Source organism: Podarcis raffonei, chromosome 7 (genome assembly GCF_027172205.1).
Source record: "Podarcis raffonei isolate rPodRaf1 chromosome 7, rPodRaf1.pri, whole genome shotgun sequence".
In the NCBI taxonomy this organism is placed as follows: domain Eukaryota; kingdom Metazoa; phylum Chordata; class Lepidosauria; order Squamata; family Lacertidae; genus Podarcis; species Podarcis raffonei.
Genome location: NC_070608.1, coordinates 51,443,766 through 51,459,183, shown reverse-complemented (window position 1 = coordinate 51,459,183; position 15,418 = coordinate 51,443,766). Strand labels below are relative to the sequence as shown.

Here is a 15,418-nt window from a genome sequence, read left to right as displayed (position 1 = left end):
TTTTGGTGATTGTAAGTTGTTTAAAACTGTTTTTAGCATCATGTGTCAATGCTGTAAGCTGCCCTGGGACCTTAGGGTGATGTGCCAGTAACTAATAATAACAATAATAATTATAAGAGGCCTGGTGCTTTAATTCTGATTTCACCCAGTGATTTATTTAGTTCTGACTTTCATTCACTACTGACAGCTAAAGTCCTTCTTCGTAAAGTATATCTCAATCTGGCTACATAAATGGTATTCTTTTAAAGAGGCATTTCTTCAAAACTTGGTGGAGTCAGCAGTGTTCTAGCAATAACCACAATGGGATCTTGTACAACACAACTCCTTCCTGGGTTCCTTGTACGATCTCATCAGAAACATCTTGTTAGGATGCACCTGTCAGTGATCTGCAAACCAGTAATAGAGATTCTGTGTATCTGGGGATGGGGGAAAGGGTTTCTTTTTTAAAGATGAATCCTTTCTTCTAGTTAGAGAGATAGATTCGTAATAAGAAGACCAGGGAATAGCTGTTTGTTTTCATCTATAAGCATCTCATTATAGGCAAAAAATCACTTGCACTTAACAATCAGTTGCACTTAATAATGATCAGTCATTTTAAATGCTATTTTTATCAATTTCCCTTGATCAAATAAATAGAGACTTGCAGTTTTTTGGGGGGAGGGGGAGTCTATACACATGCACACACATGCTATCCAAACTTCATCTCCATATCTCTCCTATTTCTTCCCCACTGTCTTTTGTCAGTCTGTCACTAAAGGACTACAGAACAGAGATATGACAGCAAATCAGGGATAGTATATTCAATCACAATCAAAGTCTTTGGAAAAGGCACACCATAAGCCTTACAGAGAAAGTGATGGCCTAGAGCACAGTGTATTGTCAGAGGCCTGGAAGCACTTTAGAGCTGTGAAAGGTGTGGCAGGGGCAGCGGGGGGAATAAGTATCTGAACTGCTGTCTTGATGAGAACTCTGCCTGGCGCTGGTTACCTTGGGAAGAAAAGATGCTTAAAACCAAAGTAAAGAGAAACAGTGCTTGCCACATGTGTTTCATTATGATGATGCTTTGGATGGAACACTACATTTTGATCAGGAGGGAGAACTAACAAAATCCTAGGTATCTGGAACTACCCTATGTGCAAAGATAGGATTTCACAGTTGCTGGACTCCAAAAACCAGTTTGGGCAGCTGAAGTTAGCATAAGCATAATCAATGTGCAGAGATTATTCTACGTCCTTCACTACTATTAAAACTTTGCTAAGCAAGGTGCTGAACATAAGAATGGCCTTTCTATTTGGACCAAGCCCAGCATTCTGGACTTATATTTACTTACAGATTATATAATGATAGAATTGTAGGGTTGAAAGGGACCACAAGGCTCCTCTAGCCCAACCTCCTGTGATGCCAGAATATTTTGCCCAACATGGGGCTCAAACCCATGAATGACAGAGCTACCCAAGCATATGATAACTATATAATCCAGATCTGGAAGTGAATCTGATATTTGCAGCTTGGGCACATCACACCATTGTGAACTGACTTATTACCCTGCCACTGATCTGAATATGGGAACTTTGGATTCAAAGGGAGGCAGGTAAGAAGGTAATCTGTCCGTTTTAGGTTCCAAGTTTTACTTTAGAAATTCTGGTGGAAACTGGGAGCTATTGAAATGCCGAGTTCATTGCTTCAGGAGAATTCTTATCAGTATTCTGTCCAAAGCAAATAAATTAAAGAACATTAGGGTTGCATGGTTAAGCAGTCAAACAAAATATGGAAATTCCCATAATATGGTTGCATGCACATCTTTAGCTCTGCCTGCCTGTGTACATGGATTTCCATACAGACTTTAATTACAGTATTTCTCAAATAATATAACAGTGTGTGATATTTCTCCTTCAGCTTCAGGCACACATGCACAGAATCCGAGAGTGCCATTCGCTATTATTTGTATGCCAAACAATCCCCACTGAAAAACAAAAAAGCACAAAGTAATCCATTTTCACCCAGCATGCTCTACAATAACAACAAACATTTGCAGCTCGTCTGCTTCCAAGTCACCTACCCCTTCCTAAATATTGCCAATGTATGTGCAATCAGCCAAATGAGCTCAGCAATTAAATGCTTCATTCCCTACTCAAGCTAAAAGCTGGTTCATAATGCAGTATACCTGCCACAGTTCCACCTTTTTTTTTAGCTACTGTGATTGCAGGAACAACTAAGGCTGCCAAGAAGTCGTGTGTGTGCATTCATGGAGAGCTCAGCTTATGCATTACGTTTGCCTTCGCCAACATGGTGCCCCCTTAAATGCTGATGGACTCCAAGACCCACCTGCACTAGCCAACATGGCCAGTGGTCAAGGATGATGGGAGTTCAACATCTGGAGGGCTGAACACTTGAGAAAGCTTTCTTATGTTAAGGTTTGGTATGGGAGAACTAAATGGATCCTCAGGTAATGTGTGAACTGTGGAAATGGAATAAGTATCCCAGAAATAGCAAGAGGTTTGTGGACAACATCACAGATCCATGGGGGCAGGAAGAAAGTGTTGCTGTGCAAATGTGACGTGAAGCAATTAACTGGAAGCTACTGAAATACCAAGCTCATTTCCTCAGAAGAATTCTTACCAATATTCAGTTCAAAGCAAACAAATTAAATGATGTTATTCAATTGCACAGCATGGGGGAAAGACATGAGGATGCAACTCTGGTCTTTGCATCTATTACTTTATCCAGTGATGCTCCTTAAAGTGCTATCCAAAAAGGTCAATTCCATAAGAAAAGGCAAATGCTCGAAAATCTAATAGCTGTAAAGCAACAATCTGTTATTCCCTAAATATAAGAACATAAGAAGAAGCCTGCCTATTTAGTCCAGTATTCTGGCTCCCTCAGGAGCTAGCTAGATGCATCTGGGAAGCCCATAAGAAGGGTCTGCCTTATTATTCTTCCCTAACCACTAGTACTGCTTCTTATCCTGGAGGAATCATACAGCCATTGCGTCTAGTAACTCTATCCTCCATTAAAATAAGTAACCTCCTGCAAACAGCCTCATTTCTGGAAATAAAGAATTCTTATTACAAAACTGAATCTATATATTTATGTACTAAGAAATCTAACTTCTGATGTCTTTCCTCTCTGATTCTTTCATATTACATTGTTTAAGACTGGGGTCCTTAATTCAACATTAATTCAGTGACACCTCTGTATATGATTGCACTGTACATCCCCCTTTAAATTGGTGGTCATCACCACATCGTCTGGAAGTAATTCCACAGTTTAACTATGGTTCGATTCCTCCCAAGGGGAGATTTCAGAAAGCTTAGAGGCAGATTAGTATAGAACCCCAGAGGTAACCAAGCAAATGTAATTTTATGTTCCAAGTCAGGCTTTGAAAGTGGCACTTTGGGAAACGTAAGACCTTTTGAGACAGTTTCTGCTCAAGCCAAACACATTTATTTTCCATTAAGGCCCACAAACCCTTGCAATTGCTTTCCTGATCCCACTGGCCAAGGGGCCGAGGATATTTCACAAAAGGTTCAGTGTCACTGTCATGGATACTAACAGTAGTGCCAGAGGTACCAATAGGGCTGAAGACTTTACACATGTCTACCAGTGTGAGGGAAAATGGAAAGGTAGCAACAAACAAGAATCACACTTGAGGGATTTGTAGCATAAGGCCCAAGTCTTCTGAAATAAATGAATCTTACTTCCAAGTAGATGTCTCTTTACCACAACTTACTCTACAATAATTCATGATCACAGTTTTAGTGGCTTCTGACAGACAAGTATCTCTGCCATAGGACATTTGATCAAATCTCCTACCTTTCCTACATAGAGGGGATCATTTCCCATGTATTCCTCCAGAACGAAGAACTGATTCCACACCCAGCTGCGTTTGGTTCGTGATCTCCCAGATTGGAAATAGGGCTTTGACCTGGATCTAGGGAGTTCTGTTTGACTCATCCCAGAAAGACAGAGGAAAAGCGCTATTATCTGCAAAAAATGGCAGAACTCCACCTTGCCAAACTTCATTTTTTCTTCTTCTCCCTGTGTGAGGAAAATAAAAAATAAAAAACCTTGACAAGAGAGAGTGGGCACAGTTCCAGTTGGCTTAGTAGCTGTAGCCTCCAGCAGGATGTCAGCTGGGAGTCCAGAGATAATAATTTGTGGAGTGTTCGATTAAAAAAGGTCTCCACTACTGAATAGCCTTCACAAGAGAAATGGTGTAAGAGGCACCTATAAAGGAAAAACAGAAAAGAACTGTTGTCAGAATTATTTCTTGGTAAATTACATTTCTTCCAGCTTTCATTTGCTGCAACTTGTACTTTACATTTCGCCCATCAAAAGGAAGCGAGATGCAATATTTTGGCATTCTGGGTGCTTTTTCCTTTGATTACTGTTATTGAGCAATGGCTAAGTGTATCTATGTTTGAGAAAGAGAAAGACTGAGTGTATTTCTTTTTACTAGCAGAGAGCCTGTCAGGATTATGTCCTGAATTTAGAAATGGCCTCTACTGCCCCTTGGCAGTTCTAGCTAACACTCTGGAGGTGCAGTGAAGAAGGGCCTCTGAAGAGGCATGAACATGATAGGTAGGTTCATATGACAGGGTATCTGTAGTTACTAAGATATCCTGGTCCAAAGCCATTTAGAGCTTTAATGGTCAAAACCAGCACCTGCAGTATGAGACTTGGAAGAAGGTAATTTGGGGTGGGTAGTTGACTCTTTGGCCTGCAATCCTCTGCCATCAGGCAAGAGTATTTCATCCCAGAGACATATACTTTCTAGGCTGGACACATTGGTAGTGACACCCTCTCAACTATTTCTAAGCACATGCTGCTCCTGCAATGTTACAGTAATGTTATACCAATGTCACAGGCAGATGCTCTGCCACTAATATTTAGCATCAGGGTGCTAATCCTATTGTTTTACAACAAGAGCTGTAAACCTAAACATTATCACAAGGAAATCTATTTCAGTGGACTGGAGCTGACATCTGAGTAAACATATTTAAAATTTAAAATAAAGTATGTGGTTAGTTGCCATTGTGCTGTATTCTTAAAGAACACAGTACAATGTTGGACCTTGGTTGACGTAACATACAAAGCACAGGGCAACCTTGAGAGTGTCATTATATCACAGCCTATATTACTACCCTGGACTGTTGATAAAATAAAATAGAGGTGGATTGGGGGTGATACATACAACACTGTGAACCACTGAGCAAAAGGGTGGCATGAAAATATAATACAGAAATGAAGCACTTGCTTTTTCTTGGAACAGCTCCATCAACTTTAGTACCAATTAGTCAACCAACACATGCCTCCTTTGTGCAATGTTTGCGATATGTCTGTAATATGCAAATAGTCTGTAATGCAATATGGTGGCTTCAGGTGGATGGAACATGGTAACCTAAGCAACCATTTGTCTTATCAAATGTGCCCCCTCTCTCTGCATATGCTTCTCAAACCTAGCTCAAAGCAGGTATCATATTCCTTTCAACGATCTCTTTATTTTCCTATTTCTTTTTATAGCATTGTTATGCTATATGGTAAGTTAAATGTTTAGAACTTCTCTCAAGTGGAATGATTATATTGTAGGGTTTTGTTTGCTTGCTTGTTTGTTTTTGGCAGGGCAGCCAAAGTGAGGTAGCCAAAGTAATGCTCTCCAGATGCTGTTTAACTCCAATTCCCATCAGTCCCAGCAAGCAACAGTCAGGGATGATGAGAACTGTAGTCCAACAATGTTAAGAGGACAACAGGTTGTCTATTCCTGCCTTAAATAGTAAGTGGTAGTTGGCAAGCCAGACCAGGCCCAGAAAGTATCAAAAAGCAAAAGCCTAACCAGGGTGCTGTTGATTTAATATTAGCACGTTTGGATGTCTTAGGGGCAGGGACCAGTTCTGCTCCTCTAGCTGTGGAAGTCACACAGGAAGCAGGTGTGGCTGCCCCAGCAACAGGTGAAGCATTTGCTTCCCAACAATGGAATTGCCCAGGGTGGCATCCACAATCTTTCAGTTCTTTCAGCTGTGATGCTCCTTTGCAATACTCTTCAAAAGGTACACCAGAACCATAATACAAATAAAAGCACTTCTGATTACAGAATCCATTTAATGCCTTTTTATAGTACTTCCTTGTAGCAGAAGATCTCTGCTTAAGAGGCTGGTGTGATAAACCACAACCCGACTGTGTATGCTAACTAAGCAGTAGCAATTTATGAGTCTTCCTACTTAAAACATCAGTGCTTCATTCTGTAAGGCAGAGAGAGAGAGAATATATTTGGTTAATGATCCCAATAACCTTAAAATACCAGGTTGGGCAGGAAGAAAAGCTGGGAGAAGATTTTGCTTCTACTGAATCACCAAAATATTAAACCGCCATCAGCCAATCAGTCAGCGCAAATGTGTGAATGGTTATACATATACATATACCAGTTATGGAGATCAACATGAAAATGATATCAAAAGTTATATTACTGATATGATAACTGCAGCGATTGTTGGCAACTTGAAGCTGAGAAACAACTAACATCACAATCACCAAATGATGAGTCATGTTGGATCCCTCTCTGCCCCCCCCCCAGCCACCCCACTTCTAAACACCTCAGGCAATTATTCAGCAACAGAGAGGCAAGTTGGCAGTTGTTAAGCCTATCATGGATTGCCAATAGTCTGGCCTTTCACTTGCAGTGTCTATCTTTTAAACAGAATGATGAAATCAACCTGGAGTTTCTAATTAAACCACAGCTTTAAATAAGATTTAACAATTCAACACAAAAGAGATGTCACTTCGTTTCTTTCCAACTAAATTCATGGGGATACACTGAGATGGCTTTAAAAAGTGCAAGAATGAGGGTGACTCAAATCAGACATCATAACAAACTGTGGACTGCATTAATAAAGGTTTTTAAGCTATGGTTAAGCGTCCAAGCATACAGGGAAATTGTGATTTTTGATTTACAGTTGCTTCTCTGCTTTTATGACTTCCGCCTTTTGTTTTCCATTTGCTCAGTGCTTCTGTTTCTATAAGGTACCTTGCCCCACAGCCACAACTATAGTTGCAATTATAGTTTGTCAATTCAGGTACAATAACAAACCATAGTAAACACAATATACAAACCATGTTGTTGTTTTTATTATACTTATTTCTACCCCGCGTTTTTCCTGATGGGCCTCAAGATGCTTTTGCAAATCTATTTCAAATCATGTTTGGTTTGCTGGCTGATATGGTTTGTCCAGACATCCTACCAAACTATGATTCAGTTTCCCTAACCTTGACGTGGTTTAACGGCTGAACAGTGCCTGTTTCTGCATCCTTCCATTACCGTTCTAACCACACAGATCCAGCTTAGTTGTAGTAGCCATCTGATATTGATAAACTGTCAGCTTCCTTCAGAGAGGCAACAGATTGTTATTTAACAGGGATAAAAATACCAGCTCAATTTTCATAAGAAATGTCAGTAAAACATTTGCAATATGTTAGGGCCTCTTTTCAAAGCACTTTGAAATGTCTTGCTCCCAGGAAACATTTATACTCCAGGATTGCCGTAACCTTTATTGTGACAAAAAAAAAAAAAGCTGCTATCCTTTCCTCTAAACCTGAAGAAGAGCGTGAAAATTGCCATGTGGAGAGCCACTATAATCCAAAGGCACAGCCATAAGCAGCAAACAGTCAAGAGCTTACCCACAGCCACCACTGTGGAGCTATCAGAAACAAAGGGCTGCTGAAGGAAATGGCAGTCTCGTCTTGTTGCTTACCCCTCCATCGCATGTGTTTTCCAGTTACATCATATCCTGACATAATTTTGCTAAGCATTAGCACTGCTTCACTTTACTGGCGGCGGCTGGCGGGGAACATGCAGTGTAAAGAAATCAGGCTCTGATGTAAATTGAACTATATATTGCAAAGGACATGGGGACAAATATTGCAACGTTTTGGCTGGCAGCCCTGGGTTTATTATCATGGCTGCATAAACACTATATATTTAAACCATGTATTGAAACCCCCAAAGAGTCCTGGAAACTCTAGTCAGTGTTAGAAACTCATATACAATCTAATTACCAAATGACGCCTTAAACCTGGGTTACAGTTGCCACCATGGAAAGTCTGAGTGCTGTTTTTGTTTGTTGTTTTGCAGTGGACTTTATTGTTGTTGCTGTTGTTGCTGCTGCTGCTGTTATTTTCATTTCTACAGTGCTTTATGTTTTAAAGAACGAATCTCAAAGTGGTTTACAACACATGAAAACATCAAATAAAACAATCCGAATAAAACAAATTCAAGTTTCAATGAAAATATTCCAGGTCCTTCTCTAAGTGAAACTTTGTTTTCCCCATTCGTCAAGCTTGCATCTAGAGATCGCCATGTGGTTGCAATTGGACCCGTGTTATTTGCAAAATGCGTCTGGTGACTGGCTAATTTTGAACACGGACTGTAGTTTAAGGGTGCTGGTTCCCAGGATCCGGGGGGGGGGGAGTCATGTGTTTTAGACGAGCTTTAAATATATGGTGTGTACACATTACATATATACTATCACCATGGCATAGTAAGAAACCTTGCAGACCTTTTCATGGTAACAGAGGTCATCAATAACTCCCCTTAGCACAATGCTAAATATCTGAAAGAAGAGTTATATAAAACCACCAGAACCTTGAGCCAGATGCAGTCTTGGGAAGGGGAGATCTATGCAGTTCTGGTGTCAGATCCACAGGGAGTGACTTTTTTTGGGGGGGGATACCTGAAGTAAGTAAACAAGTTACTAACCCTGGCCTACAAAACACTGGCATCGTTTGCAGGAAGCCCTCATTATTTACCCATTTTCAAATGGGTTGAGCAGGATGTTTCATTGTTCTAATTATTTTTGTTCAGCTAAGTGGCAACACATTTTTCCAACTGGATAGTTTACTTGCTTTCGTCTTAATGGCTGTTATTTTATCTGCACAAATTCTTTACTTTTATTTCTTTGCCTTTCCAGTCTGTTTAACACTGCGGTGTAGTAAACTTCTAAAAAAAAAATGGGAAAGCAATATCGAATTTATAATATTCTTCCATTCTTGCAGAACAGTCAATTATTTATTAAATATACTTTATCCCCTGTTTCATATAGAAGTATGTACTAAAGCTATAAACACACAAATACACATTACTGAGCTATATGTATGTGTCGGAATAAGCATCGTTTCAGGATCATTTACTGTACAAAGTCGTTAAATATCATCACAGCTTTCATATTACTGAAAGGCCTTTTAACTGCCAAGGCATACATTCAAGGCTTGTGTTTGTCAGCTTCAGCAACTAATATTACTACCACTGAAAGCAATAAAGAGACTGCACCTTCCTCCTACGATTTAGGTGTCATTTGTGTCATCTCTGCTTCAAGGAGTAAAGTACTAAGTGAAGGAGAAAGTGACTCAAAGATTTTGTTTTAAAATGCACTTGTCTCAACCTTGAATGTCTTCGGAATGCACAATTGATGAACGGGCAAAAAGAGCTGGAGGAAAAATTATTTGCAGTTGCAATTAGCGTATATGTTAAACATCTAATTATAACTGAAGATCAAACAGTTCAAAAGGTTTTTTTTAAAAAAAACCTCAAGTTCTATTAAAAACTCTATTTTTAACTCTAATTTGAAATATTTTCATTTTTTATCACTGCAGCCCATGTACTGTGAAAGAACTCAGCATTTAATTCAATAATCTCTATACAAAAACACAGAGAAGCATATTCTCTGGTGCTTGGTTTTATATTGGGATAGGATACTATAATCATGTATATTTTACCGAAAGGGTTTTTTAAAATAATATTAATGAATGACTACTAAAAATCCACTCCAATATGTTTTAACACACATATTTAGATCACTAGCCTATAAAACTGTTGAGGTTGTTTTTTAATTAACAATTCTTGCTACCTGCATGTAACCTTAAGTGTCCCATTGGGAAAGAAATTGTATTCTAAAATATAGTGGCAAATAAAGTTTCACTTAATTTTTTTTGCACCTGATCTCAAGTACATTTGCTTGGAAATAAGCCTCACTGACTCTATGAAACCTATTTCCAAGTAAACTGATTTTTAAGGTTCCAACCGTTATATATGGAACACAATGCCCATATACCGTGACTGCAAACACAGTTACATGAAAGTTACAAGGACTTACTTCGAAGAAACTGCCTTTAGCACTGAGCTGTGCTTCACAGTGTCCATATACAAGCAGTCATTATAAACAGTTAACTATAGCATGCGGCCACAGATTTAGACAGGATGCATAAGATTTTCCACACCTCTAAAAATACTAATTATTATATTTGACTACAAATATGATCAGCACCATGATAGCAATAATTGCAATTCTCATCCAGTTAGCTGAGATGTCATGAATGAGTGAGCTTAACAGTGTTTATTAATATGGGCAATATTTATATAGCAATTAAACTTTTGGGAAGTGGCATGTTCTTTCCCCTCCCTTACCTGACCTTTAGGCACAAATCCATCCTTTCCATATACATCCCAAAGCCCACTTCACCCCAACTCTCGATCTGCCATTTTGGGGGAAGACTGATCTTCTGCACGAGGCTTTGCCCCATCAGTATTTTTCTCCTCTATTCCTGACCTCCACGTGACACGACCGCCAATGTATTCCTGTTATAACTTACAGACCCATAGAAAGGCAGCTTGCTCTAAGAACTTTCCATATCTTATCCATGTCATCCACAGGGCAAGAGTTCTCCATTGCAAGGTCATGTGCAGCCTTTTAATGCCCTCAATGCTTCTTTCACATCTATTTCCCCCTTTCTTAATGGCTTTGGCTTCTCAGCATTATCGCACCGCCCAGTTGTTAACCCTGATTCTTACTTTCCTTGGAAACAACCCTGATATGGAGCGCAGACAATGGCAACTGGAAAATTATACCCCATCTAGGTCAACAGTGCAAGATCTATCCCTTCATCTTCACACTACTCCTCAGTCTTTCAATCAAGTAACGCACTGTGTGTTGTGATAATTCCACCATTGACTGCTATCCCCAGAGTCTGAACTACGACCCCTTGAATACTTGTGGAAGCAGCAGGTCTGCCCCATGATAGCTGATCAGCTATAGCTACAGCATTTACAATTTGTCATTCTCTTTCACAAACCCACAGGGAAAACCAAATTGCTTTTGGTACAACATCTAAGTCTGCCTCCTGTGGGCTTTCAAGCATAACTGCACACCCCTCTCCAACCTTAAAAGAGAAATGTTCAATTTTTCAGGCATGTTCAATGCACCTTTGCTTCATGGACCCTAAGCAGGTGTGGAGGGAGTGGAATCTAGGTAGTTACAGCATACACCACAATTATAACTAGATCGTGATCCATATTACAACTGCTGACCCAGATGTTCTCAAAGACAGAAGCTGTCTTATTGGGAGAAGTATAGGAGGGTTCCCTTAAGAAGACAGTTCTCTGAAGCTAAAGCTGGCTTGATTATATGCATTCAGTTCCCTGTATTAACTATTAAACTTGGCTAAATAATCACAAAGGAGTGAAAACATATATGGCATGCTTCCTGGTATCTACATCCAAGGAGCATGCACTGGTCCAATTATATGGCCCTGCTACATCGAACTAAGTCCCGGTTCTTCAAACTCACAAGAAAGGACTTGACAAGTTTGCAAAACAAAGAAAAGGCATACTTCTGGGTATGGCATGGTTTTATGTAAGGACTGTATACAAAAAAATAAAATAAAAAGGTGATCATGATTCTTTATACAACGCTCAAGGAACAGGACTAAAGTGCATGAAGTCTTTACAACTTTTTAAGATGTGTGTTTGAATTTTACAACATGAAGTTGAGTAACCCAACCCATTTTCCTAAGGTTTTCTCAAATGAGCCTATGTTATTAAAATGAGCACATTATTCCAGTCAAATTCCCCTAATTCTCTTTCTTTCTTATTCTGAAGATAAAGTGGAGAGGGAAATCATTTCGAAGGTGAAAAAGAAAAAGCCATTCCATCATTTGGAGCACTTTATCCAATGATAGCCTACTAAAGTGCTGCTTCCCCTGCCTGCCTCAACACACACACACACATGAAGTTTGAGCTCTTCTATCATGCTTCCATTTGTCTTCCATTGAGGACAAAATTTCAAGAATTCCCCCAAATGTCCATTTGGGAAACGAGAGGACAGTCTGTTTTTCTATGCTATTTCTATAGCTAAAGCAGAGGTTCAGGAATCAAATCCAGCACTCAACTCTGCCTTTGTTTTCATTTCCTTGTCAAGATTAAGACATCTCCATATACAGAAGGGATTACTTTGTGGCAGCTCCCTCCCTGCAAAGCCACTATGTTCCCAGAGGAGGCACTCCTGTATTGCTGCTTATAGCTCCACATTCACACCACCTATCTTTATGCACCCCTTCTCAGCAAGGCTCAGCTGATGCCTTACTGTCATGAGAAAGCAGAAGATAAATCTGGCAAGAAAGCACACATAAACAAATGGTACCTCATCAGCTAAAGCAAATGAAGACATTTGAGAAGAAAATGTTACTGCAATATCTGGTTGTGAGATAGACAATGAAATCTTACTTCATCCCAGGCTGTGCTAAGAGTTTCTCAACTCCAGATCACTTAAAAGTTGAAAATAAGCAACTTCCATTAACTACTTACATTTTTGAACACTTTGGGATAAAAAAAATCTTCTTCACTCTAAGGATGTTGACTCAGGATGAAATAAACATGATTTTCTATAGGAATAGCAGATATGCCCAGCCCAGCGGCTGACTTTTCTAAAGGTTAAACACATGCATGCACCAAAGACCTAGGGTGCAGGTTTAAGGCATTGAAAACAAGACGTGAAAATGAGGACCATACTTCTTAGGCAAAAATGGCCATACTCTAGGATGTATTGCAGTTCTACAGATGCTCTACAGTTACTCTCTTACACACAAGGAAAGCAGAGCACTGTGGTTCTATCAGCACAGGGAGACTTAAAGAGTGTCATTGTTAACATCATCCCCCTGACCTATAAGCGATACTTAATTAGTTATAATCTTTCACTTTTTAAAGGTACAATGTCCTCCAATTAACCCTGAAGACCTTAAAAGTTTTTTCAGAAAGATGATCACTATTAAACACTGGATGGTGCTGTGTCCCTCGCCCCCTTATCTTAACCAGCTTAAGCCTTCCATGTGTAGTTCTAGCAAAACCTGAAAACTTTTGGTATTCGCATAGGAATATCCTTACTGGTTCAGATCATCATCCATACATCTCTAAGTCCTGCTTCTGCGTCTAATCTCAAGTATTTTCTGTTCATAGGAAACCTTGATCAGCTTATTTTAATGCCAAACAAAACATTGATCAATTAAGCTCCATTTCTGTCAGCTGATTTTATTTACTTATTTGAAATGTTGCTACTCTTTATGAACAGCACAGGCCATACACATTGTACTCCCTCAGGTACTCACACCTTGTGGTGCTTTAAAAGTTAGACTTGGGAGGTTTTGAACTGAAGACAAAGCTCATCTTCAGTCACAGATTTCAAAGGTAAATCATGGCAGCACAGCAGGGAAATACTTTTAAAGAAACCTATAGTTATTTTTTTGCTAAACACTCTGAGTACTGCCATGCCAGTTATTATCAATCATTGCTGGTATTTATGTATCTGCAGCTTTACAATTTATATTCTGACTGCCAGAAAACAACCAGACCCCTCAATACCATTTCCTACCACTGACCCGTCAGGATATCTGGCTACCTGACATATTAGCACTCACACAAAATCCCAGAATCCAAATGTCAACAGAAAAGCTAGGTTGTTGTCTTTTGCAAAAGATGCACATATCTGACTTTCACTAAAAGGCATAAATGGAAAGGACACCTAAATTCATCTACCATCAAAATTAGCACAATATAGTCAGAGGGGTGCCTACAGTAGCCTATATATCATTACCAAGAGGGGTTTTGGTTGTAATTGATGGTGGTTGGCTGCTTGTGTCATCCTAGCAAGGTATAATTATATCCAACAAAGCCTTAATATTTTTATTTTCCAAAAGAAAGAAGGGAGGGGGAGAGAAAGGACAATATGTCCTGTTAGATGAAACAATGAAGTCAAGAGTGTCATTTCAAGTCTGCTTTGACTCCAAGCACTTTCTATCAAACAGGGCTATTCTTCCCAACAACTGAAAAGGATTAAAGTATCAACGATTCCATTTGCGGAATCAAAAAAAGCTTCACCGAGCACAGTCTCTCTCTCCCCCCCTTTCCTTAAACCCATCCCTAACAAAAGTCATCCTGAAGGCAACAGGGACTCACCTGACATCACAAAAGGAAGACCTGAGCATTAGACAAAATGTCCATTTTACTTTATCGATCAGCAGGACGTTTGATCAGCTAGGCAAGCAGGGCAAAAAGCCAAATCTAATTTACAAAAAAAAAAAGGAAAAAAAGAATCGGGGGTACACGCACGCACATGCACACGATGGAGGTCAGCAGGAGCCAGTCACACACCGCAGAGGGAACCTCACTAAGTGCATGCTAATTAAAAACACGTTCTCACTTCCACCTTTGCAAAAACTGCGAAACAACCCGGCTTCCAAAGGATGGAGACGGAAGAGGCGCGCGGAGATCTGCCTGCATCACTAGCCTTCCAGTCCACAGCATCAGTACCAGCAGCAGGCAGTAGGACAAGCGCAAGGTGGTAGCAGTTTAGCTCTCCAGCAAATTGCATGGGGCGGCGGGGAGGGGGATGAGAAGCTTTGCCCCCTCCCTGGCTTCCTTTTGCAAGAGTAGCTGGCTTCGTCCCAGCTGCCTACGTGATCTACCTCCTGAGCCATTCTCGAGCCGCTTTCTTTCTAAGGGTCCTTATGGGAGTTTGTTCCCCGCGATCATATCTTGCTATCTATGGCATCGACTGGTGGGAGGGCGAGGGGAAGAGGCAGCAGAAGTCCGCTCCGGGTGCCTTTTGCAAGCTCGGCGAAATCGAGCATTTCTCCCGGGGAAGCCTCTTTGCCCAGGCAGCGTCTTTGCCGCCAGCAAGCGACGCGATCGGCGAGGCAAACTTCGGGACGCGATCCCCTCGCCCGCCCGTCTAGCCGCAGAGCGGCAGCTGACTTTGCCCCGGGACTCCGGAGAAAGGCTTGCGAAGGAGGAAAATGCGAAGAGGGAGGGGAAATTAACCCACCGCTTTCCCTGCAATTGCTCTCACGATGCAGCCTTACCTGCTTATTCCGCGCTGCTTCCTTCCCCGCGCGTCTCTCTCGCCTCGCAGCCGCCGAGCCAGAAGCCTTTAATCCAAGCGGGCCGGAGCCGCGAAGTCCTGGCCGCCTCTTCTCGACCATGTGCCCGGGCTCCGCTCGAGAACTTGCTTCGCCTAGACGAGCGGCTTAGCTTCGGGCGGACGCCGACACAGGGGGTTCCCTCCCCGCCAATCGGAGCCTGCCGAGAGGCCGCCAGAGCCAA

General features: G+C 40.8%; 1 protein-coding gene across 5 annotated transcripts in view; it reads right to left on the bottom strand.

Annotated features, from left to right (window-relative positions):
* CDH7 (cadherin 7) overlaps window positions 1-15,401 on the bottom strand; it is a 120,241-nt gene extending 104,840 nt beyond the window's left edge. The window contains exons 1-2 of one of the 5 annotated variants that reach the window (XM_053396611.1): window positions 15,178-15,400; window positions 3,814-4,038 (exon numbers count right to left, since the gene is read on the bottom strand). In XM_053396611.1, coding sequence (XP_053252586.1) covers window positions 3,814-4,038; window positions 15,178-15,297 — 345 coding nt within the window. In that variant the 5' untranslated portion in view covers window positions 15,298-15,400. Of the gene's footprint in view, window positions 1-3,813; window positions 4,228-14,272; window positions 14,791-15,177 lie in introns of those variants that run through there. The other 4 variants (XM_053396608.1, XM_053396612.1, XM_053396613.1 and 1 more) reach the window with 4 other exon arrangements.
* Between the last annotated feature and the right edge of the window lie 17 nt (window positions 15,402-15,418).